Source organism: Artemia sp. Qi Xiang Cuo, chromosome 20, assembly GCF_049724085.1.
Source record: "Artemia sp. Qi Xiang Cuo chromosome 20, ASM4972408v1, whole genome shotgun sequence".
NCBI classification, from domain to species: domain Eukaryota; kingdom Metazoa; phylum Arthropoda; class Branchiopoda; order Anostraca; family Artemiidae; genus Artemia; species Artemia sp. Qi Xiang Cuo.
This window is the reverse complement of record NC_142813.1, coordinates 20,155,371-20,182,293: the sequence shown is the minus strand read 5'-3', so window position 1 is coordinate 20,182,293 and position 26,923 is coordinate 20,155,371. Positions and strand designations below refer to the sequence as shown.

The following is a 26,923-nucleotide window of genomic DNA, read 5'->3' as shown; positions in this document are numbered from 1 at the left end:
AAATAACTGTCTTAAAGTTTTGATTGGATGTGTTTGGGAAAAAGGTGGGCGTGAGAGGGGGGTTAGGTGCCCTCCAGTCACTTTCGACTATTAAAAAGGGCACTAGCCCTTTGAATTTCCAATCGAATGATCCTTTTTTGAAGTTATTACGACAACGACTTTTACAAGAGCAATATATACCCCCAGGCCATAACTTGAAACCCTTGCCCTGAGGGTTGTGCCGCAGTGTCTTCCTCAAAAACCTATCTCCTATCTGGAAATCAACTACGCTGAACAAAATTGCTATCTCAAAATTTTGATTGGATGTGTTTGGGGAAATGATGGGCGTGGGGAGGGGGGGGGGGGGTGCCCTCAAATCACTTTCGACTATTAGAAAGGGCACTAGGACTCTCGATTTCCAATCGAATGAGCCCCCTTTGAAGTTTCTACAACGACTCCTTCCATATGAAGTGGCTCTGGGGAAAAAAAATAATAATAATAAATAATCAAGGAGGCACACTTGTGCCTCTTTAAAGAGGCGACCCACCACAATGTTAAGTGATTTCCAGTCCTAGCGGTCGCAGAGAGACAGTGGTGATCGCATTTTGTAGCCTAAGCTCAAACTAAGACACATGCAAAATTTCACCCCCCCCTCCGAATTTATCTTCATGGGGGAAAGTGGGGCGGAAGTTTCGACCCTCCCAGCACAGCCCCCCTTTAACGTTGTCCGATCGGCCTGAATTTTAGAGGATAAGCTTTCCTAGGGCCTGGAAGATTATCCTCAAAATTTCAGCTCAATCCGATCACTCCTTCCCTGTTTTCCAAAAACAAAATGTAGCCACTTAATGTTTATCAGATTTTTTTGTGTTAGCCACGCCTACATGCCACAGTTGGCAACGGATCCTGGTGAATGAGGACTGATTCGAACCGGAATTCGACCTGTTAGGGCCTTTTGATATTTTCAGACCTAAAAAATTATCCCCCGAATTTACATTTACGAAAAACCTCGTTTTCCTATAAGAGCCCATGTTAATTTTTGAAATTCCTAATAGCATGGTATTTCATTATTAAATTTGATCAAAATAGTCCTCTTAACCTGACAAGACCGACTGCAAGCTTCCAAAAATTCCAGCTCTTTCCCAGAAGTTTTTTTGTCGAAAAACGAAAATCTTACTTTCTATTTGCTTGCGTCGAAAATAGAATGCAGAAACTAAAAATTAATTATCAACAGTCTCTGATGGTACAGTGGTCTCTATTGTCGCCTGTCGGGCGGAAGACCGAGGTTCGATTCCCCGTAGGAGCAAGTTTTATATATATAGAATTTAAAGTTGTATCTCTTAAATTTAGTTTAAATAAGAAACTCAGTTTCTTTTTTAAATCCAATCTATTAAATACTTCGGCTCAACAGGCGTCTCCAGAAAAATATCGCAGTCGGCCTTCAGCTTACAGGTAAGTTTCCACTGCTTTGATAACATGCAGTATACCCGAATGCTCGAAGAAAAGTTGAAAAAAGAAAATCTTACTGTGCATTTGATTTGAGTATTCAGGAATTAAAAGCCTTAACAAAAGAATCTTCAAAAGCGGGGGGTTTGGGGGGGGGGCGGCAAACCCCTCCCACTTTAACTCCTGACATGATCAGCTAACAGTTAGTCAAACAATAATAAGTAATAAACTGTACAAAAACGTGCAGAAATTATTTGAAAAAAAACCACGTTTTCCAAAGAGTTAAAGAGGGGGAGTCACAAGTTCGAACCTTAAAACGTACTGGGATTAGGAGGAACAGTGGGGGGGCTGCCGCCCCCAAACCCCCGCTTCCGTATATGAAAGAAGCTGTGCCCTCCTCAACGCCTCGCTCTTTACGCTAAAGTTTGACTTTCTCACAACTCTTTTTTTTAAACAATAAAAAATTTAGCGTAAAGAGCGAGGTGTTGAGGAGAGCACAGCCCCTTTCATATACGGAAGCGGGGGGTTTTGGGGCGGTACCCCCCCAACTGTACCTCCTAATCCCTGTACGTTTTAAGGTTCAAACTTGTGACTCAGCCTCTTTAGCTCTTTAGAAAACGTAGTTTTTTTCAAATAATAAAACATTGGAGCCGTACGGCCTTTACTAAAGGGAACGCTACAGCGTTGCCTCTGATTGCAGATTCAAATTCATGGTGTTTTTTGAATAATGGACAAATACCAATTGCTTATATGCATTTTTTTACATTTTTATGAGTCGGACAAATATTTCAGGGGGGGGGTCAAACCCCCTAACATACCCCCTCCCCTTCCTGGATACGGCCTTGATTCGGTCACAGGAAGAACTACTTTTACTTAGTAAAAAAGTGTGTACTAACATAGCTGACCACTGAGCAAAATTTATATGCTAAAACTCATTGGCGGGAAGGCTTCAGGCATGGATGTTTTTTGAAAGCCTGCAAAAAGTCTTTTGGGGGGACTAGGGTTTGAAATCATTTCTTCTTCCTTTTTATCCAAATAAAGTAATATTTTCTGAATATTACAAAATTGCGCTCTTTTTGAATATTTATGTGGGGAGCGAGGGGATAAGTTCCCTGTCTTCCCCAGTAGGCTTCCTTGAATGGTGATGTAAGTTTCCCCTGAAGTGAAATCCCCTACTGTCTTGTAGCCTGGAATACCTTTAGTATTTTTTACTCTCTTTTTTTGGCTCAGACATGGGCTTTTTTGCTCAAAACATGGCTAGTCCTTAGTAAACTCCTTTGAGAATTCGCTTCTATGGTCAGTGCATCGGAGTTGTAGTCTATTCCAGATCTTTTCATTGTATAATTCAGGGTGTCAAATCAAGTAAATGTAATGGTCGGCAAAATGTATTTTTCAAGATCTCATGGCGGGAGGTAATTTTGTTGTTTTTCTGTTGTTTTTTTTTTAATGCAAGATAGCAAAAAAAATTACAATAAAGTTACCAAAAAAGGTATTTTCAAAATCTATGGGGACAAAACAAAACTAATGGGGATTAATGTCCAATGTCGTATCCATAGAGTTCCTACAGCTCTCGAAAAAAATCATCCACTTCCAGTCAGGGTTTTCGGGGGGGGGGGGGCGATTGATTTCCTCTAGATTTTGATAAATATATTTTTGGTATTTCTATTTGATAAAAATAACTACCCCTCAACATTTTGTAAAATGTCCTTTTTTGCATCTTCATTGAAAACAAGTAAAAAAAAAATAAATCCCTATATACACACTACATTTTCTGAATTGGCACCTATGTTTCCTTTCCGATCGAACAATTACACTGGGTAACAAAAAAAAATGTTTTTTGAAAATCGTCCAGGGCTTTCCAGCTGAATAAGACTAATTTCAGCAGTGGATATTTTCCCTGTCTCCCTGCCTTGTAAAAAAATAATATATTAATAAAATTTAAATTTTTAACCTATATAAAAAAATAAAATCTATAAATAAAATGTATAAATATATTTTATAATATATTTATAGTATATAAAAAAATATTTAAATATATAAATATTTTTTTTCAGTGGCTGGTTTCTCCCTAGTAAAAAAGATAGGTACTATCCCATTATGCGGGCCTCTCTAAAAAGGTAAGTTTGGTTAATGACAATGAAATATAATAAAAAAGGATGAATATATAATAGTTTAGAAACAAATTTGGGCTATATATTTGCACATTAGGGGGGGGAGGTAAAGTATTGCATATATTAAATACGTAACCTAACCTAGGTACATTCTCCCCCCCCCCCTAAACCTAAAAAAAACACAGTTTAATATCGTATACGTAATGAAAACCTTGCCTGCATTATCATTACCTGCTCTATAACAGTTAAGACGTCAAAAACGGGTTTTATCATTGCCTAGTCTATAGTGATTAACCCGAGAGGCCCGCGTAATGGGATAGTACCAAAAAATAGCTATGCTAGCCTACTTATCTAAAGATTCCTCGAGAAACGGAAACATTTTTAACCTATAAACTATAGCAAGGAAACTAAAATCAAGATATTACTCGAAGAACTTTAAAGAACTCCTGCCGTCTTTAATTGATGCCACACTTATAGAGAAATTCTTCAATTGTTTTTGCACTGAAAAGCACACCTTTTCTTTCACTTTACTTAAAGCTGTAATTCTTCAACTCGTGAAGAGACCACCAGAGTGCCTAGTCTTAAGTGAAGTAAATTATCACATCTTTGAATGAACTTCCAAAAATAATTTGTCGCCTATTAAGTGCTCGGTAGGTTGTCTTCTGTTGAAATCGCTGGGTAGAGTTTGGGTAGTAAGAAAAGGCGTTTGTGTCGACAACTCCAGGAAACAATTTATGAGACAAGTCATTGCTTGGGTATCAGTTGCATTTCCGTGTGATTTATGTTTTATTTTCATTGATACAACATATCTCTTCAATCATAAACATAGAGAATATCGGAAACACTTGTTGTGTTTTTCAGATGTATGGTTACGCTTGTTTTGATTTTTTTTTTCTCATAATGAAGGTAATTGAATTGAGTAAGAAAACAAAAATTTAGTACTTTCAATTTACAGATTTAACCTCCATTGTCTAGTGTTACTTTATTTAGTTCTTAGAAAAAAAGACACATAATAAATTCACAATAATCTTTGCCTATCAATCCATCCTCAATTCTGTTTTTTAATGTCCTAATTTTATTTAGTAAGGATTTCATTTACACAATAAATTTTTCCTTTGTATATACATGTCATTGTTTTCTGCTGGTTTTTGAGGCTCAGTTCTGCTGGGTTTGTCACCTTGTCCCCCTAGTTTTTATTTCTTTTTTATTTAATTTTCAACTTTTATTTTCCTCAGACGTCTTGGTAGAGATCCGTTCCAAAACATTTGTATTTTTCTTTTCTTCATTAGCTAGGCATTTTTTTAGTTTCTTCTCCAATTTAATTTTGTCATTATATTTACTTTGTGTGGTCTCGGAACTAATTTACGAACAAGAAACTTTTAAATTGAGTTCTTATGAAGCCAATGAAAAGGTCAAAGTGACCCTTTGCCTCTTATGATGCCTAGTTAAACTGTTTATTTAATTGTCAATTAAAAATGTAAATTTCGACTATGGAATAACATTTCCCTACAACATAAGGAGTGAATTTGCTAGATGGGGAGGGGCTTTGGGTGTTCAAATCCCGCATGAAAAATATCAGATGTGCAAAAATAGGCTTTCTGAGCGTTTAGTGGTAAAAAAGATCTTTCTTTGTTCACCCAAAACCCCCAAGAGGAATCGAACCAACTCCAAAAGAAAATTCTTTTGACAGATCTGAACCCGCATGCATGAAAATATTTTTTTTATTGAGAGTTCAAATATTAGAGCAGGGGGAGCATGAACCCAAATAGACTTTCTGAGTGCATTTCTTTCTAGAATATAGGCCCACAAAGCAAACGAGGTAACTGATTAAGGCATACAAGGTTCTTGAGTTGACCTAAATGAACATCTACAATTATATGAGTTGAAATTCCAATTAAATACAGACAGGATGATTTACTGTGTAAAGACACTGGTAATTTGGTCGAAAATTTATGGTCACAAGCTTCAGTGAATGAAACATGGAAGAAGTCAAAATTATACCGAATCCCATGTCAACGAACAATTATATCCTGCGGTTAATGTTTTACAGTCTTTTTTAGGCCAGAAATAAAACCCTGCTTTCTTTCGTGATTACTAATGTTGCTATTTCGTGGGGACGACAGTTCAGTAAATAGCAATAAACTCCGTAATATCCACTTGGGAAGTTAATACACCTCTTTGTTCCGCTTAGGACTTCATCTATAAAATTAACGCTCAACTCCAAAAGAACTTGTATGAGAGGAGGAAAATACACGATATCCTGTCTTGTCTTGGAGTTATAGCAGATATACCTAGGGGGAGAGCAGGTGTGCTCCCTGGTTTTCAGGAGAATATTGGGTAATGAAAAGGAACTAGCAAAAGGTCACAATGGGAGGCTCTGGTCCCTCCCTAGGGGTGGGTAGGGATGGTATAGCTCTCTTGGCAATGAAGGACAAGCGTGGGATAAAGTACGTCAGTAATTATTCTTTTTGGGGGGAGGGGGGAGGCAAATTTGTCAAAAGGGCAAATCACTAAGAAAATTTCAGGAAATTACAAAGTCTTACAATTTTGGGCACTCCAATATCCATCCCGATTCTCTGGAGAAGGAAAAATCCGCTGGATGAAAATTCTGGAGATTGAAAAATTGTTAGAACTAATAAGATGAACTGCCTTACAAGGGGGGGGGTAGCCCAAACAAGCTCTATCTTTTTCCTTCTTCTTATATTTTCCAGAAATGGGCTAAAACAGGACAAACTTTCAAGGAAAATAATAGGAAAGAGCTTGTAAAAGAAAACTCTGTCTTGGGATAAGACTAAAAATATGTAGTTGAAAATGTCGAACCCCTCAGGCTTGAGCTTGGCAGCTTCGATATAAGCATAATCTTTGAAAATAAGTAGCGTAAGTTCTTCGAACTTCTGTGATGATTTATGGTAATCATGCTCTGTGTAAAAATTTTTCCTGTGGATCCGTTGGTACCTCTGCGTTTTACAAGAAGATGGTTTTTCGCCTCTATTCAACCGTTTTTGCTCGGCTGTTGAAAATTTCTGATTTGATCTGTAAATTGAAAATGGGAGTTTTAAATATAGTTTTTTTTAGTGGACTTGCATGTAGGCCTACTGCCTGCGTTTTACTGTTTTATGCTCGATTTTCTCTGAGTATAGGATATTTTTTCATCTGATTAACCTACTCTGAGGTAGATTGATTTCTTATCTTTTTTTTTTTTTTTTTTTTTTTTTTTTTTTTTTTTTTTTTTTTGCTGTTGATCTTTGAAATATACACAGGGCCGTATCCAGGGGGAAAGGCTTCAACCCCCTCCCCTGAAATGTTTGTCAGAATCGTAAAAACGTAACAAAAGTAAATATAAACAAATTTCCGATGCGTTTTTGAAGTTTTTTTAACCCTTTCCCCCATAAAAAAAATTTGCAACCCCCCCCCCCCCAAAAAAAAAACGAAAAAATCCTAGATATGGCCCAAAAAATACATCATTTTTTATATTAAGTTGTGGTTTTGAATCAAAATATCCCAAGTAAAAAAAAAAAAAAGAAAATTCTGGCGAAATGAAGTGAAATGGTTCTGATATTTTTTATGAGCTGAGAAAATAGGAGGAGGGCTCATATCAATTGTATCGTACGATATATGCCTATTAACATGTTATTACTTGTACTTTTCTAGAATTGAAGGAAATAAAATCGCTTTATGGTGAAAATTAAGCTGCCAGAAGCTTCCGCCATCATGGAAGAATCCTTGAACTGTGTACGAAATAAAACTTTAATTGATAGATTTTTATGTTCAAATTTATTTACTTTAATTAAGTTTTTCGCATATGAATAATTTCTCACATCCTCAATATGTATTAATGATAAACGAAAAATAAATCTTGAGAGTCGTTAAGTCAACTTTAATACTTCCGAAAGTGAAAAACCGTTCCATTCTGCAATTTTCAAAAATTATCACTGAATTCTATTTATGACTGTATACCAAGGTGATTTATTACGACAATGGTTTTATATGCAATACAGCCATGAAAAGTAGTTCCTTCGCTTTTATTAGCCGTTTGTAGCGATCATGCTATTGCGAAAACTATAAAATAACTGTTTCATAGTCATTCTATAGCTACCGTTTTCTGTTTTAAGTCATGAGAAGTTATTCAGCGTTGATTTTTAATGGATAAACATTAGCATACACGAGGAAAAGGCTCGACTGACGGTTGGTGGTTGTGTTTTTGTTGATTGCTAAAAGTTATTTCTAGAAACGAATCGTTTAATTTCAGAATTTAAATTTCCTTCGCATTTCCCGCTAAAATTAAGCGGCTTTCTCTTGTATAGTTGATGGGATTTTTTCCCCTTATATTTGCCCGACTATAACCTTTTCATGCGTCCAAAAAGTTAGGAGGAACAATAGCTTAAACGTGCTCAATTTATTTAAGAGGAATAAGTGCTCGAGTACAATGGTAGTAATAACGGATAATGATGATTAAGCTCAACCATTTCTACGGATTATCAAGATTTACAAATGGATTTCAAGAAATTGTGTCAACAGAGCCTGTGCTGCACTGCGTCAGCCAGAAAACAGAAGTATCCAAAATGAAGTTGCTACCCTAAATAAGAACTAAACTAGAGGAGCACGTGGCTCAAGGGCGTATGGAGAGTTCAAGTGCTTCAGGCCCGTGTCCCCTCCCACCCAAGATATCGAGGTTTCTCATAAATTCCTATATATTCATGCAGTAAAGTTCACCTGCATATATGCCTCGCAAGAATCATTTTGACACGGTGCACATTTTGGAAAATGCAGGTATGACTGCCTGCCGCTGATACTTTACCATGGTAAAAAGGTGTGCAATTGTGTAATTTATTTCAGAACCAATCCCCCCCCCCCATAAAGCATATAATTATTTCAAATGATTGGCATTAGTTTGCTTCCTGATCAGATGCATGGAGACCCGGATGACGACTGGGGGCCAGAAACACAGAACTTAATACAGTCCCAGAGGCAAAATATTATATACGATGAGTGTTTATTTTTCATCACTAGATCAATAGGGCGAATTCATTCTCAGAAGCGGATCTAGAGCAAAATCCTGGGGAGGCCCATTGTGACAAAGGCACCAATGAGCAAAATATTGGGAGGGGGGGTGTGACAAAGTTGCGAATAATTGGCCAAATTGACAAATTTATTCTAAAAAAAGAGTAAAAAAACAGGGACAGAGGGTGCCAGAAAAATTCTTGGGACCCGGGGTCCCCCCCAACCCCCTGGATCCGCCAATCTTCATGCTTTACGTTGAGTATAAAGAAATCAAGTTTGGCTTTAAATTATTTAAATATAATAGTTATCTAGTTATTAAGACAAGGCTCCACAAACCTTGGGTTTTCACAAGTTAATCCAAGTTGGTCGGATCCAGTAGAGGAAAACTCCGTGGGATAAGATTTAAAATAAGTATGATTTTCTATAAGTGTATAAATAAGTATGCTAAGTAGGAAGGAAGGAGGTTTATCACCCCTATCTGGTCCCCGGGCCGTGCGTCACATCTCTCGTTAGACCTATATTAGGCTAGTGACATCCAGCAACATTTTCCCTACTTTCAACACGGAAAAAAAAAATCTAGGATCAAGAATCAAATAAGGCAAATTGGGTTGCTGGTATCAACTAGATGATTGGGAGAAACGAATTCAAACTCCCCCCACACACACAAAAATAGGTAGATATTATGGAATATATAATAAGTTACAGGAAATATAGTACAGTTTTGGGATCTCATCATGTCCCATACATGCCTGAATACAATTCGTTTCCATTTCGTAGATGCAACATATTTTTTTTTTCACCTTACTGAACAGCCAGTGCCAACAAGAGCCCAACCAGGCTTGGGGTAAAAATGGATAAATCAAGAGTTTCAACTTTAGGGCCTAAGCCCTATTTTCTTCGCCACTGCCAATAACCATGCAAGTGTTTAAAATACATAAAGATTTGAAATTGTCCCTTTTCCACATTGAGAGACCGCAAGCACTGCCATCTGAGACATAAATTTTGCGCTTTTCTTTTGTATTGAAATCGAAAAATTTGCTCCAATAGAAGAGTGTTTTCTCTGGGCCTTATGCCCTTAACCGTATCGTAACGCATAAATGTGTTTAGTCCTTTTTTTTAAGAAAACGAATAAGATCTCTTTATTGGGTCCTTTCGTACTGGTGGCATTTGCAGAGGCATATTCACTTCATGGAAGGTTAGGAGCACCGGCCGGGATTGAGGGGGGAGGGCAATATGCTTCAGTAGAACAAATAATTTTATTTTATAAAAGTAAAAATAAAATGACCTGTAATTAAAATTATATATATATATATATATATATATATATATATATATATATATATATATATATATATCATCAGAGCCGTATCCTTGCAGTATTTGAAAAAAAAATTAATTTCTGAAAAATTGATATGGACTGAACACCTTTGTGCATTCTGGTAAGGATTTTTGCGCTTTTCTTTTGTATTGAAATCGAAAAATTTGCTCCAATGGAAGAGTGTTTTCTCTGGGCCTTAACCGTATGGTAACGCATAAATGTGTTTAGTCCTTTTTTTAAAGAAAACGAATAAGATCTCTCTATTGGGTCCTTTCGTACTGGTGGTATTTGCAGAGTCATATTCACTTCATGGGAGGTTAGGAGCACCGGCCGGGATTGAGGGGGGGGGGGAATATGCTTCAGTAGAACAGATTATATGCTTCAGTAGAACAGATCACGGCTCTGATGTATATCAGAGCCGTATCCTTGCAGTATTTGAAAAAAAAATTAATTTCTGAAAAATTGATATGGACTGAACACCTTTGTGCATTCTGGTAAGGATTTTTGCGCTTTTCTTTTGTATTGAAATCGAAAAATTTGCTCCAATGGAAGAGTGTTTTCTCTGGGCCTTAACCGTATGGTAACGCATAAATGTGTTTAGTCCTTTTTTTAAAGAAAACGAATAAGATCTCTCTATTGGGTCCTTTCGTACTGGTGGTATTTGCAGAGTCATCTTCACTTCATGGGAGGTTAGGAGCACCGGCCGGGATTGAGGGGGGGGGGGGAAAATGCTTCAGTAGAACAGATTATAGGCTTCAGTAGAACAGATCACGGCTCTGATGTATATCAGAGCCGTATCCTTGCAGTATTTGAAAAAAACAATAATTTCTGAAAAATTTAAATGGACTGAACACCTTTGTGCATTCTGGTAAGGAAAAGCAATTCATGATGAACTACCGACTGAATAAAATGTCTACTTGAGTTGCACAAGCACAAATTTATAACTGCATAATCAAAGTATACAATATGGAAAGTATAATTGATTTTAAAAAATGCAAATAAGGCATGGATACCACATCATAACTCCTTATCTACAAGTAGAGCCGTCATAACAGAACAAATAACATAAATATGACCGATGCATATTTTTAGCTATTCAAAACCCCGTATCAAGTCACCCGCTGTATAAATAAATGCATCACATACTATATTATGTAAAACAGGCTGCATATCATAGATTTTCTGAATACATACGAACTTGATCGTAATAAATTGACCTCTCATTTGTCACTAACCCTAAGGACCCCCTCTGTTCAACGATAGAGACCCTATGGTGAGATTATGATAACTGATTATTCAACGGAATGAAGATTACGAGTTTCTTAACAACGGGATAACTTCTATATTTGATTTCTTCATGTTCAATCTTCAATTCATTCACTCTAAAGCAAATATGAATTTGACCATTTAAATTCAAACAAAAAATGCTTCGGTGGTTAAATCAAGATCTTTGTATTCTTGGTCATAAGAGAGGCTGGAACCACTCGACTTAAGAAGACTATTATACTGAGCTGACGCATGAACTGTTTCTTCTCATCTACTGGTCACGGCACTCAATGAACATTTTGAAATGGAACTTGCATCATTTGATTTAATGATCCTCTCCTATGGGGCTTAACCTACGTTTTTAATCGGTAAATTTAGATCATCTTTTGTTTCTTTATGTAATTTTACCCACGGTTGAACTTCAGAAAAGAATAAATACGTACCTCCTAGGTAAAATCTTTTGACATTAACTAACTATATTAATGCCCCCTTAACTCCTTCCTTCCCCAATCTAAAAGGAGAGAAAGGTGGAAGTTAATCATTCTGAATTTAGTACAGGGACTGTTCTCCCCCGAAAGAAAAATATCAAAAAAGAAGTGGAAAGGAGAAAACATCAAGAAGCGCAATTTTTAACACATTTTTTTTTGTTAAGGATTGGTGAATACTATTGCAAGGCCGTATCCAGGGGGGTTTTAGGGGGTTTGAACACCCCCCCCCCCCCGAAATGTTTGTCTGACTCGTAAAAACGTAACAAAAATGGACATAAACAAATTTTGTATTCGTTTTTTTGTTTACCCCTCCCCCCCCCCCCCAAAAAAAAGGAAAAAATATTTGAGTAAAACCGCCTCCGAAAAAAAATCCTGGGTACAGCCTTGTCATATTCCAAATCTTTTGAAGTGGATAGTGAAAGAGTAAATTGCTGGTAAAATTGAATTTAAAAAACTCGGAATCTCGAATGAAAGCTAAGCCTAGTTTAGGGACTCTAAAGCCATTGGATCTGCCAGCAAAGAGCTTTTTCAGTTCTAGAAATGCAGGCCGAGGTCAAACAGCATCAAGAAACAAATCTAATCTAATAGAGACTCAAGGATTTTCACTGAAGGTAGTGGGATGGTGGGAATCCCAAAAAATATGGGAAAAGATAAACCCCAAGAAAAACAATGTAAAATAGTGGAATCAATTATTAATTGTTCATCAAGTAATATTTACAAGAAAAAAAAAATCTGATTTGATTAAAACTTGTAATTCTTAATTCAACCTTACATGAAAATAAAATAATATTTCCTAATGATATTTCTGAGCAAGCCAGGGGTGGTACCAAATTTGTTAATGGTTTATACAGGCTACTCCTTCTTTTGCATTCGAAGTTAAGCAAAAAGTTGAATAAGAAAAGACCAACAGGTATATTTTCTTTTTGGTTCAAGGGTGTCCACTGTTTAACTATTACTGGCATTTCAATTTAAGCACAACTCAACATAGCCGAATAATAAAATCATGATTTGTTTATTTTAGGTATATGAAATATCTATACCCGTTTGAATGTGAAAAAGATAAATTTAGTACACCTCCAGAGTTGCAGACGGCTATTGACGGAAACCGAAGAGAAGGAAGACGTTCAAGTTACGGTGCTTTTGGAGAAATGGGTGCACCTCGGGGACCTGGTATGCAGCTTCCTGGCGGGCTTAGTCAACTGGCATCACAGATGCAGATGTCTCCTATGAGTTTAGTTTCGAGACCGCCGTTAATGAATGGAGGTCATAATCCTCATCACCCACATCCTGGTAAGTTAATGGAAACTTTTTTTTTGTATAATAATTCTTTTTGTGAAGTTGGATTTGCTCTGGACATTCTTTTCCTGTCCAGAGCAACTTAAGACCTGATAAGCATATGAAAATGCATGGAAAAAATGTGTAGATTCATGTAAATCATAAAAAAAATTTCATGAAGTGGAAAATTCTTACCTAATCTTTTAATTTTACGTACAATATGTATGATTAGCCCATTACTTACAGTGCACAAGTCCCCAAAGCCAGATTTTTGGGCTAGGTATGTTAAAGTTTTATGGATTTGATGGATGGGATTAAACGAAAGAGTTCTTAATCAACCCTAAAACATTAACCATAGCTGAGCAGCAAACATGCTTAAAATTTCATTTTGTAACTTATATATGATAGTGTAAAATTGTTTGTTGGTCATAGTTCACCGGGACTGTAAGCGATCTGCAGGCTAAAAGATCTGCTGGCTAGATACCATAGGGTTAGGCATTTAAATATTTTTATTCCTAATCCAAAGAATTAAGAATTTCCAATAAATCCTGGAAAAAACTACAGCCTCGACCAAAGAGTATGGGCAACTTATAAGAATGAAAACTGGCGCTAGTGTCGACAAAAATTACCTATGCCATCTAACATTTGATGTTTATTGACATTTTTCCAAACTTCCTAATTTTTTCTTTTTTTTAGAAATAGAGATCAGGCACTTATTGCTATACTAATTTTGCGGATTATATTATTTACACTAACGTAGCCTCATTAATAGACTGAAGAACTGTCATGAGACGCAAGCCCTAAATAGCGTTTGTGTTTTATTTTCCTCCACTTGCGCCAGTTTCCACTCTTGTAAGTTATCTATCGTCACTCTGGTATCAAAAGGTCGTATCTCCATAATTGTAAATTTTTTGAAGAGCAAACAAAAAACCTCACAACTTTTTATTTCCCCTCTGATAACTGTAAAACAAAAACAGATTGATATGCTTTGATTTTACCTATCAATCCTTATTTGTTTTGTGGTTATCGGAGGGTAAATAAAAAAGTTGTGAGGTTTTTTATTCGCTCTTTTGAAAACTTCCAATTATGAAGATACATCCTTTTGATACCCAGCTAAAGCTATACTCTTTGGACTCGACCAAGATTAGCCGTTAGCCCAAGACACGTGGCGTTACTCGTGAAATAGAAACTTTTTCTTTATGGAGTACTCCATTATGCTTATGACAAAGCTATTTCAAGACCTTTATAGATATAGCTCAGCACGTAAGTACTTATTATCAAATAGACCCCATAATAAAACAGTTTGCTTGATAAGCTTTTAAATGCTCCTCCGAAGGATTTAAAATTTGTAGCAAAGAGCAAATCGATTTAATAGGGCAGGACTTGTCATCCGCAATTTACACTTTTGATTTCAACATCAGGTGTTTTAAAAAAAACTAGATTCCAAAACTTTTAAACTGAATTATCGCAACGATGGAAGAAAACTTTTATAGGAGCCTTGTTGAAACTCTAGCTAGCAAGTTTTCCTTCCTAGAGTACGACTCGGGGCTAAGCTATTGAGAATAGAATTGGCTGAAAAGAGAAGCTGTCCCCTAGAAACCCCAAAACAGTAACTGAAAGCTCCCTCTAGTGTATAAATCTAGTAAGAATATGCAGTATCTAGACTTTCGGTGGCAAAAGTTTTATTGACAAACATTTTTTGAATCAAGATACAGAATTGCCCGTGGAACAAAGAAGCTTGCAAAATCGGTTTCTGATAGTTGACTTCTAAACCGTGGAACAGCAAAATGTATAAACCCGCAAGTACTGTTTATAAATATAACACAGTATGATCATTCCCTATCTCAACCATTATACAAAGCCGGATCGAGATACAAGTGCTACGGAGAGCATTTAAACAAGTATAAACATAAGCGACATTCAATTTGTTCGCGGGTAGACAAGTCAGGTTTTTCTTGAACGCAAAACTTGGCTTCACCTTTATGACACTAAATTTTAAAGAACCTAATTTTAAATTAATTCATTCCAATACATACATGAAAATCGGTAATTAGCAGGGCAATGTTATTATTAGATGTTTTATAGGAATTACAAGTAGGTTTCGAAGTCTCGAGTTGATTTCAAAGGCATTTTGAGAAAGTTTCTGCAAAAATACGCGTTCCGATACACTGGAACGCTGATGACAGATTAAATAGGAGGAGCTATTTGTGATGATTGTGAATTAGCAATCCGGTTTGTCAGTGAAAAATACCTTTAATCTGGAACTAATCTTTGGCAAGGGTGTCCGTTGAATTGTTTGTTCAATGAGTTTTTGAGCGTGGAATCGAACCACTGTGAGCTAATGGCTTGCATCAACTAGGGATTCCTTATATATTATATATTCGAACGAAGACAGTTCTCCACTCTATATACGGCAGGTGGTCAGGGGTCACCTGACTGAGTTCGGACACCACACAACTATCAATTGTGTTGAAATCAATATATCCCAAGTAAATTGTGGCTTCCGGTGGTTTCATAGTTAAATAACGGATTTTTTTACATTCGTTTTTTCGTTAAAGGTAGGAAATGTTTTTTTTTATTGGGAATCTATGGTTTTAAGTGGAAATGAGGGGTGCAAAAATTATTCTGAAATCAAAAAGGATATATATCAAAGTAATCTTATTTGTGAATGCATAAATGAAGAAAAAAAAATCGGAAAACCGAAAAGTTGAAGAAAACGAATTGAAAAATCAAGTTATGTAAAGCTCAGTCCGTTTTGTGCCCCTCATTTTTATCTATATTCTTAGATTCCCGAGAAAAAAATTTCTAATTTTTAGTCCATTTCGAAAACTAGTCTCGAAAAGAATGTTGTTATATTTATCATTTTTGACTTTTTAGTCTTTTCTAAGACTAAAAAAGTCTTTAGTTTTAGATAAGGCCAAAATTTGTCTTAGATAAGATTCGAACCTGAACTACCATGGCTATAGGCAAGGGTTCTAACCGCTCTAGTTTTCCTCGTAACTATGTTCAATATTTTCAACCCTTAAGAGTCTCAAATTTCAGTCAGCAGATGATTCATGAAAAATATTGAGGGTATTAGGAGTATTCAAGAGGGTGCAATTTTGACTTTGCATTATTGCACTGTCATCGGAAGTGAATACTCTGATAAACTTTGAAAACGTTCCCAACTGGTAAAAAAATGGCTCACCAATCCGCAAATTTAGATGAAGCAAGTTCAAACAAGACGGCGAATTGGGGTAAACGAGTTAAGAACAAAATTAGTAAATGAAAAAGAAGGTTTGAACTGTTTTGGTGGTTCAGGGTCATTCATTTAGTTCCATTGTGTGTATATTCGGCCATTTTTCATATTTGTTCAGTCATTTTTCATATTTGTTTAGGTAATAGAGGCTCTCCACCGACAGCCGATGCTTTACAAGCGCTAGAAATGCAGCGGCTAAATTTATGGAACCTGTACAGTAGTGCCTTAACTGGGGATGTCACAAATACTAGTGAGCCACCGAGCAGTGCCGGTAAGTTAGCAGAGTCTTTTTAGTTAAACATTTAATCAAAAGGTTACATAGACATTTTTATATAATCAAAAAGGTTATATAGACATATTTACCAGCAGAAACTCAAGTTGTTGAAAAAAGAAGAAAAAATGGAAGCTGTTGAAAAAAGAAAAAAAATGGCTTCTGTTTTGACATAATTGAAAGCAACACCGTCATTTAAAACAATGAATGAAATAATTTGTGAAGACTGAGCTTGAAGGATGTATTATGTTGCAGCCTTCTTTCGCTACGTATATATAAGAAAAGAGGTTTTACTACCCTGTTGAGCAATCATCATTATCTTGTACGCCACAGATCTATCTATCTTATCTGTTTATAAATCTATCCTTTTATTTCAGTAAGTAATTAGCTATCTTTCTTTGAGCTTGTGATCCATATATGTTCCCTTAATCTCAAGTACAAAAAAAAAAAAAAAAAAAAAAAAATGTAGTTAGAGAAAATAGAAATAGATGCAATTTCTTATGGCTCCGCTGATCAAAATATACATACTATTTTGCTAAAATGGTTAGTTTACGTTTCAAAATATTAAGACAAAAAAAAAAAATCAAATGTTTATTTCAAACGCAAAAACATCGTGTTTTTCTTTACTGCTTCTAAAGATCTAGCGTGATCTAAAGTGTATTTTTGTTTAGTTTTGAATATACAACCAGAGCTTGAAGGGTAGGTTTGGAATAACTTTTACTGTCCATAAATACGAGTTTCAGCATTACCGAAAATTAAAGAAAATAAATCTGGATAAAGTAGTAAAAAAAAAAAAAAAAATTCAAACAACAACCAGTATATGTAAGCTAAAAACACTAAATATAAACTAATGAATACTAAATGTAAACAAAAATTTAAGAAAAAACAATATAAACTGGGAAAGTCTGTCATCTTAGTCAGACTGATACCTTGATATTTATCTGTATATTAATTGACAGATTTCAATCAAATGACCATACGAAAACGTACAAATGTACATAAAATTGCAAAAAACGTAAAAAATGAATAAGCTGGGATAACTATAACTAAAATGATAGTTAGACCTTTGTTAGAAAAACACTAATATATTAACAGACTAATATATTAATTAACCTCATAGTTTACCTATTAAGGGAGATGGGGGGAGGGGCTGATTCAGGACGTGAACAATGTCAAGAAACTATGTAGTAGAGGTACGTTCACCTTCAAAATGTCATCTTTAACTAAACTTAAATAAAAAAAAAAGTTGTTTCAACTGAAAGTAAGGAGCAAATTTAAAACTTAAAACGAACAGGAATTATTACGTTTATGAGGGGGTTTGCCCCCTAGTCAATGCCTCGCTCTTTACGGTAAAGGTCGAATTTTGTTGGAATCACAAACCCCTGAATCACAATCACATTTAATTAGAATAGATAGCTCTTTTGAAAGTACTAAAAAAAACTTAAGCGTAAAGAGTGAGGTATTGACTAGGGGGCGAACCCCCTCATATACGTAATAATTTCTGTTCGTTTTAAGTTTTAATGTTGCTCCTTCATTCAGTTGAACAATGTTGCTTTTTTTTTATTTAATTTCTGGTCGTTTTTAAATAATGCTGGGAAATCTGGCTTCCCCCAAGGCTTCATAGAAATGTCCCTTCATTTAATTAGAATAGATAGCTCTTTTGAAAGTACTAAAAAAAACTTAAATCTGGCTTCCCCCATGGCAAAATTCTCCATGGAAATATCCTCCCACATAACCCCATTCCTCCGACCCCCCCCCCCCCAATAAGAAAAAATCCCTCATGAAAAAATCTGTATGCTTCCCAACAACCAATACAATATGTAAACATTGGGCAAAGTTCATAACTTGCAACCCTTCCCCCGGGACCTGTGGGGGATGAAGTGATCCTCAAACACATATTTATTAGATTTTCGACTATGCTGAACAAAATGGCTATCTCAAAATTTTGATCAGGTGACTTCGGGAAAAATGAGCGTAGGAGGGGGCCAAGTTGCCCTCCAATTTCTTGGTCATTTAAAAAGCTACTAGAACTTCTAATTTCCGTTCGAATGAGTCCTCCCATGATATTCTAGTACCACTGGATCGAGACGATCACCCCTGGGGAAAAAAAACAAAAAAAACACGCATCCGTGATCTTTCTTCTGGCAAAAAATGTAAAATTCCACATTTTTGCAGATACGATCTTGAAACCTATGTAGTAGGATTTTCTGATACGCTGAATCTCATGGTGTGATTTTCATTAAGATTCTATCACTTGGGTGTTTTCCCCTGTTTTCGAAAATAAGGCATTTTTTTCAGGCTCGTAACTTTTGATGGGTAAGACTAAACTTGATGAAACCTATACATTTAAAATTAGTATGAAAATCCAATTCTTTTGATGTATATACTGGTATCGAAGTTCCGTTTTTTCGAGTTTCGGTTACTATTAAGCCGTGTCCCTCCTTACTTACAGTTCGTTACCACGAACTGTTTGATAAACTTTTCTATACGCTCAAATAAATAAACAAGTAAGTCTAGCAACATTTACACCTGAATGGAGTAGAAAAATTTTGCTTGATAGAGTAATTTATCATTGGATTTATATAGATTCAGAGGAATGATTACTCCACCAGGCCCTTAAATCCACGCTTGAACTATAATGACCTAAATTCAGTCCCACAAGGTACTTTTTTCGAGTACAAAATGGAAATTTAATTTAACATTTGGTCAATCATTTTGTCATAGAAAATCTAGAAAAAAAAATGATTGCATCACTGTTAGGTAGAATGAAAATAAGAATATCTGGGTTTATTTCAGGCCACATGGCAGCCCTAGCAGCAATGGCTGGTGGCAGGTTTATTCCTCAACAGAAAGAAGCGTTAAATTTAGCTGCTGAGCAGGCACGGCAAGATGCTCTGAAGTAAGTTGTTTCTAATGTTTAATGCCGTTAATAACATTCTAGTTCTCTTATCTTTTATCTTTTGCTTTTTCGGGGGGGGGGACTATTTTTTGTCTCGATTGTAAGGTGAATGTTAGAAAGGGAGGGTTATTTTTGCGAACGCTACAAAGATCACACTTTGTTGGCATTTATAGGTTTCCGGGAGAGTTGCAGCTGCGTAGATTGCCATTCATAAGATAGTGCCTTGTCTTTTCATAATTGGATTTAAAGGAAACACTCTCTTTGCGGCAATTGGAACTAGAGATCGATTAACATTGAGGACTGCCACCTTTTCAGCAACAAACGAGGATGTCTCCTTGATAGATGACATCGGTAAAACGATATGAGTAGAACGTTGTTAGACCGTCTTTTTATCTACTGTCCATCCAAATGGCCGTTCAGATAAACAAATTCAATGAACATGTTTGTTGCCGGATCACAAGAAACTTTTGTGGAGAAAAGAAGGAGTAGTACATATAGTGGTACCTACAGATTTAAATAACTCATGACCATTCTAGAAGCGTAGAATTAATTTGAAAGTTAAGACTCGACAGTCCTTCGGACAAGGACAAAGATCTTTAGTGACAATGAATATTTTAAGCACTCCAGATTTACTCAAAGGGGTACCTAACGAAAATGTAAAAGAAATAAAGTAGAAAACGCCAGTTTGAATATAATGATTAGAAGAAAGTTGCATGCGCAAATAACTACGATTCAAGTGGCGTCATTTGAGGGAGGAGGGGAAAAAGCTATATACCCCTAGATGTTTGCACCCCACCCCCTATATTTTGAAAAATACCTGTTTTTCTTTTATCAAAAAATGTCTATGTATTTTCATTGAAAAAATTGGAAAAAACACCTCAAATTTACCCCCCACCACTAAATTTTCTTGAATTGACGCCACTTTAAGATTCTAAATTAGCTTAAGCATAAATGATTTGTTTATGTATTTCTAATATTTCATTGGCACTTTTTTCTTTGTTTTCAGCCCTGGAATTTAATTTTTTTTACAGTAACTCTCAAATTGTTTTTAGATTGTCCACAGTATGGAAGAGTAGGTATATATAGATACTTTCATAGCGGTTAGGCTAAATTAAGAACTTAGAAAGGAATGCACCCGGTAGACAATATATTTCTTATCATAGAATATTCACTATTAAATTCGTCAACAATTTTATGGATGAATCAAATAATGTTTTTCGTATTGATTTCAAATCTCTTTTCAAATTTTTTTTTCTCGTCCAGTGTTTTTGCTTAATACTTTTTAAATGTTAATATTTTTTCGAAATTTACTGTTTCGGGTTCATAAAGGAAATACTGTGAAAATGCTTAGGTAATTTTGCCCAAAAGAATTTTCTATATTCCTATCGGTTTCAAAAATAACTTTTTTAAATTAAAATTATAATCAAATCTGTTACAGTAGCAATCATTGTTTTTGCGCAATAACTTTTGAAGTTTGTTTCCATTTCTTAGGGATTTAAAAAGCTACTAGGCCAGAGTAAATGTAATATATTTTTTCAATTGTATGTAGAAACCACGTAAGTAGAGCTTACCTAAATAATGAAACTTTCACAGATCAAAACACCCAAATGTTGGCAAAGATACCGAAAACGAACAATACTTTATTATGCGACAAATGGGCTTTCAGTGGTCAATTTTCTTTATCCAGAACCTCAGTTTGAATCGATCTCAGGGAAAAGGGGTATAACCAAGCAAGGATCTACCCAGAATTTTTTTGGGGGGTAGGTGTGGGGGTGACTTTACAAACGGCATCAAAAAAATTTATATGGATTTATGTTACGTTTTATGAACCAGACAAAATTTAGAGGAGGGGGGGAGGAGTTCAAACCCGCATTCTTACAAACCGGGGACGTTATTTTTACTATTTAGTATCCTTTTTCTATGTTTCGTATTGATTTAAGGAAGGGAGTATCAAATCGACTCTGCTAAACCAGGAAAACACCTGGTTTTACCAAACCAAAATATCTTTAAGAATACACAAGTGTAGAAAAATACATTAATTTCCCCAGTGTTTATAATCCGGGCTATATATTTCTTTACATTTGTTGACTTCATCCAATTTATAGCCCTTTCTTCTGTAATTGCCAAAATCTAGACATCAGAAAGTGTGAAATCAGATTAATGCAGACGCACTTTAACAAACCCAAATAGAAATTAATCAAAACAGGGTTGTATCCCGTAGTTTTATTGGGTCAGTATAAGCTTCGAGTATTTTAGAATGTGTAAAGAATCTAAAACTGAATCAGAAGAGGGATTAAAATATGAGCTTTCCACAAATGCATCGGAATTGTAATTTTTTGGGGGGGTTGAAATAACGTTCTGAATCTATTTGAGCAATTTAGGAATTTAATATTGTTATTTCAAACGGTTAATATAATTTTAGATTACGTGCAAGCGAAGCAGCACAGAGAATCAGTAAAGAAGAACGTCAAGAAGTTAAAAAGGAAAGTGTTGAAAAGAGAGAGGCGGAGGAACCGCGATTGCCGCTGGAATATTCAGCAGAAAAAAAGAAACGAGAAATACATTGGAAGATGGCCGTAACAGAGGGGCAAGATGACAAAACTAATCAAATACAAATTACCGTTACATCTAGGGGTGGTAAGTTATGAATTGTTTTGAGATTATTACGAGATAACGTTTATGTGTTACACGGAAGAAGGAGAAGAATATTGTAAATATTCTGAACAAACAATTTTACCCAACTGCAGTTGCTGTTACCACTTATCGCTTTCAATATTAAAAATCACTAATTATTCATTTAAAGAAAAAAAATAATCCAAGATAAATTTTCATTAAAACAAGTTTGAAGTTTAAATAATTGTCAAACACTATTATGATGTAACAAAAAATAACCGATTGCTTTATATTTTAAAATATTTGATTTAAGAGTGGTGTCACAGTTCTACCGTTTAGAGGAGAACTTCCAATCTGATTCCCAGATACAATGTTAAATACTAGAAAAACGACATTCACTTGAGGTCAATATTTCCTAGTTAACAAAGGTAAGGCCTTGGAAGAAATAGACTCGTTCAATTATTTGTTCAACATTACATAGTCTGTTTAGTGCTGTGGCCTGAAACTGTCGCTTTCTGTGCCAAGTCAGCATTTTTAGGATTTTCCCGTTAGGAAAAAATAGTGCCTTTATCTGACGTCCGCACAAAAGACTTAACTGCAAAAACTCGGCTCTTAAGGTATACTGGTAATAAATACGGTACACTGGGATACTTTCTGTGCCCATTTATGAATGGAGGCACTTTCATTAATATAGCTAGAAATATTGTTTTTTGAAGGTCTCTGTATTAATCGATGTATTTCTCTTTTCAGTGGAGTCTCGAAATAGTACCGAGGGCCAGTTAATAGCTACATTTGAATTCGACGGTGTTGTATACCAAGGGCCATTATTTGCTCAAGGACATCCAAGTTCAACTGTTTAAACTGTGTCTAGTTCCCTTATGAATAATGTGTGAGACACTGCCCTCGATCTCATTGAACTAGACTTTGCCAGTACTCCTAGCGGTCAAAGTCTTATGAGACGAAAATAATTGTGATATGGAGCTCGGCAGATGGCTTTTCCAGAGTGATTGTGTTTATCGGCTCTACACAACTTTGTGTTGCAGTATATTTTTTTTTATGTTCTGTATATTTTTGATTTAGTTATTGATAAATATCCCTATTCCTGATTCTAATCGTTATGAAACGCTAAGCACCGAATTTTTAAATAGATAAAAACGATAGCCTGAGTACTTTTATTATCTTTTTTTTATATAAATTCTTTTTTGCACAAGGAATAATGTATGGACATTGCTTGACTACTAGATAGAAGAAATAATTTTATTAGAGCTACAACTCTATATAGCTTTAGTGCTAAACTAAATTTGTTATATTAAATCACTGGGGTACCCAATAAGTGATATGGAGTCAGCCCCCAGAGTCAAAATATAATATGCTCATATTGTGAAAAATGATCAAGTATATGTATTTCTGTGTGCATAATGTGTTTTGATGTTGGATGGTTAAGCCCCTGAGCTTCAAGCTTATTATAACAGACTAGAATACTATATTCACTTCTCAGGATATAAACGTTGCATTTATATACATGCATAATTCCAATCTGGAGGTAGGTGGGCAAGAAAACACGAGGAAATTTCATTGTAGGGTCATAATTTTTCCTATTTCCTTAAATGGCATAGGGCTCTCATTGATCTTAGGAGAAGAGTAAATCCTGTAATCGGGGTACAGGTGCGAGCACTTTGGAGGGGGGAATGGGGTATTTGAGAATTTCTTTCAGAGGGAGGGGCTGTAATGCCAAAACAATTTGATTATTTGAGTCATAGTTATCCAAAGTTTCCTGGAAAGACCTTTTGGATTATTCGTAAAGACGGGATTATTCCTTTAGTATATTCTAGTGCTATTTAAAGCCAAATATTAACTATATCAGACTAAATATTAAACACAAAATAATTCCTTAAACCTTTATTAATTAATTTGTACATATTTTAAGTGATCAATTGTGAAAAAAGGTTTGCACTAAAAGAAAAAAAAGATATTGCCTGTTTAGTTTCACACGATAAAAGTCTTTATTGAGTTCCTCTATCCAGAGGTGTAGCTGGATTCTGTTTTGGATAAGGTCCAGCCCATTTGGGGTATGGTAAGGGTGATTTAATTGTGAAACAGCTTATTGATATAGCGCATGGAAAAAAGGCATATTTCCAGCTTTAGCTTTTCCTGTGTTTCATTTTCCTGGTTACGTCTCTTGAAGTTAGGCTTGTTTTCTTCTAGTCCTTCTGTTGTTGTGTACTATAACTTGGTTAAAAGAAACGCGTGCCTTTGCTTATTAGCTTGTGTTTTATGTCTCAGGGATAGTTATGATTTTATAGATTGTACAGAGTTGTCTTTTCTTTTGTTCCGAATCTCTTCTTTTGCCAAAATTAGGACAATCTCATTTTCTTTCTTATCAAATGCCGGAAATTAGTCGTTCGCTCTCGTTTTAGTTTTGGGTTCAGTCTGTTGGTAATCTTCCCATGGATTTATTAGAAGTAATTGCAATAAAGAGAAAGAAATAATATTGAGAAAGACGCATGACATTGAAAATGTGGCGTAATATTGCCTGGTTAAATGTATTTTCATCATAACTAAGATGATGACTTCGATTGATGACATCATAAGATGATGATTAAGATTGATGACATCATAACTTCGTATCATAATTCTTATAATAAGAAAAGGTGCACGAGAGGATTTTGCAATAATAGGGAGAGGGAGGGTTCTGAAATGCTAGAAAGGACATTTTAAGGAATAAATAGGGAAGGCTTTTTTCCCATAAGAAAAGGTGCCTTCGAGTCGGCTTTAGGTGGAATTACCCTCTAAGGTAAGGGTTGGTTTTTCAACGCCCGGGGCAATTTTCTATTTTAAGTTTAACCATGCAGAATTGGTTTCATCACGTTTTGCCCAAATATATATATATATATATACATATATATATATATATATATATATATATATATATATATATATATATATATATATATATATATATATATATATATATATATATATATATATATATATATATATTATATATATATAAATATATTTATATATATATATATATATATATATATATATATATATATATATATATATATATATATATATATATATATATATATATATATATATATATATATATATATATATATATATATATATATATATGATGAAAATAATTAATATTTGCCATGCAATTCATCTAAATGAGGAATAATGCTATCGCAACCAAGCAATTGGCTTAAGAATATAAGTAGATATTCTTTTGAAGGGAAAGGGATAAAAAGTAGATGAAGCAAGCAGAAAACATGAATAGGATAAACACTAATAGGTCTAAAGACTTAAAGGTTTGTGTCTCCTTTGCCTGTTTTGATTTTTAGCTTACGGGAATTAAATTTAAAAATTTTAATTCCCTTTAGCAGGAAGTCAGCCTCCTTTAGATTATCTCATTAGCCATACTATTGTGGATAAAATTTTTAATTGATAATATTTAAATGAAAATGATGATATTGGAGAAAATGGACTACATTTGCTGATGCCGCAAATGTAGGTTATGAAGTAAGTCATGTTTAACCAGTTAAAATTAGCTCCAGATTTGCCTTGAGAACTCACAAAAGCCCATTCCTTTTATGCTGATTGAACACTTGTCTGTCCAGCACCTGGTAAATATACCTTTAATATATCCATAGCCTTCAAATGGAAGCCTGCAATACTGGAATTAAATGTATATTCCGCAAGGTTACCCAAAGAGGGGATCCAGTCCCCGTGATCCCGGAAGGAAAATATCTATAAAGTAACAGTTAGGAATAAAATGCTATAGTTGTAATGCTTTTCCATAAATATAGCGCTTTTCTAGCAGAAACAACCTTTTCCAACCTCCGTATCTTGGGATATTTTCTACTGCCCCTCTCTCCCCCCGTCTGCTGAAGAAAAGTTCTTTCGGTTTCCTTAATGCTGTTTTGTTTCTGTATCGTATACAATGCAGTTGTACATCAATATAGCTTTTAATTACGAAAATGTAAATTGTACCGTTCTTTTAGTGCCTTTGTACGTATTACCAAATTATGCAATAAACAGTTGATGTTTTGATAGCTAATGTCATCTTTAATATAACAGATCCATTTAGCTTTTATTACGTAAGTAAAACCTGGATTGATCTAATTAGCCTATTACGAGAAACAGCGTTATGTCGGTAATTGCTCTCAGCTTTTATTGGCACTTGGTCTTGACCAGTCGTCAAGTATTGAAAATTTTCACCAAATTCTGACTAACATTCTTCCTCGTTTCTTTCAGATATCCCCCCCCCCCGCCATCTCTCTCTCTCTCTCTCTCTCTCTCTCTCTCTCTCTCTCTCTCTCTCTCTCTCTCTCTCTCTCTCTCTCTCTCTCTCTCTCTTGTTCACTCTCTCCTTGACGCACTCTTTATCCTCTGATTCACGCTGTCCTTTTGATTATCAAAACCCAGACTAAAGAGACCGGTGGTGTCATTTGGGGGGGGGGGGTGAAAGGGCATTTACCCTCTGTATCCAATACCTCTACCTAAATTTTACAAATAGATTAGGGCGTATTTTCATTGAAAAAACTGAAAAAAACGACAGATTTGCCCCCCTAGATTAAAAAAAAAGTTTTGCTTCCCCTCCTCATGTGAGCTTCTCATCTCCTGGAAGTGATGCCAAGGAGGTAAGAAAAATATGGGAATCTGGTCAAAATAAACCCTTGAAACTATTTATCTTCAGGACATTTTATTACGAATCACAAACTCATTTGCCGCTTTTTACAGAGCAGGAAGTTATATACAACTCAACTTGTTTCAGCTACCTCAATTCAAATGTCGAAAGTTTTGGATGTCAATATGGAAAAACTATGATGTTTAGCAGTGGCACTTTTAGACCGGGGCAGGGATGCAGACACCCCCCCCCCCTTTCTTAAATTAAATTCCTTTTATTTTATATTTCTACACCCCGTGATGTACCCCCCTCCCCCCTTATTATGAGGCTTAAAACCGCTACTGATGTTTAGTAGAATGATGTTGGTCCTGCTTAGTGTATA

At 35.3% G+C, this 26,923-nt stretch overlaps 1 protein-coding gene across 1 annotated transcript in view; it reads left to right on the top strand.

Annotated features, from left to right (window-relative positions):
* The window catches only part of LOC148939982 (uncharacterized), a 135,909-nt gene extending 111,139 nt beyond the window's left edge, over nt 1-24,770 (top strand). The window contains exons 8-12 of the mRNA XM_089106503.1: nt 12,628-12,896; nt 16,259-16,390; nt 19,187-19,289; nt 21,712-21,926; nt 22,653-24,770. Coding sequence (XP_088962629.1) covers nt 12,628-12,896; nt 16,259-16,390; nt 19,187-19,289; nt 21,712-21,926; nt 22,653-22,762 — 829 coding nt within the window. The 3' untranslated portion in view covers nt 22,763-24,770. The remainder of the gene's footprint in view (nt 1-12,627; nt 12,897-16,258; nt 16,391-19,186; nt 19,290-21,711; nt 21,927-22,652) is intronic.
* The last annotated feature ends 2,153 nt before the right edge of the window (nt 24,771-26,923 follow it).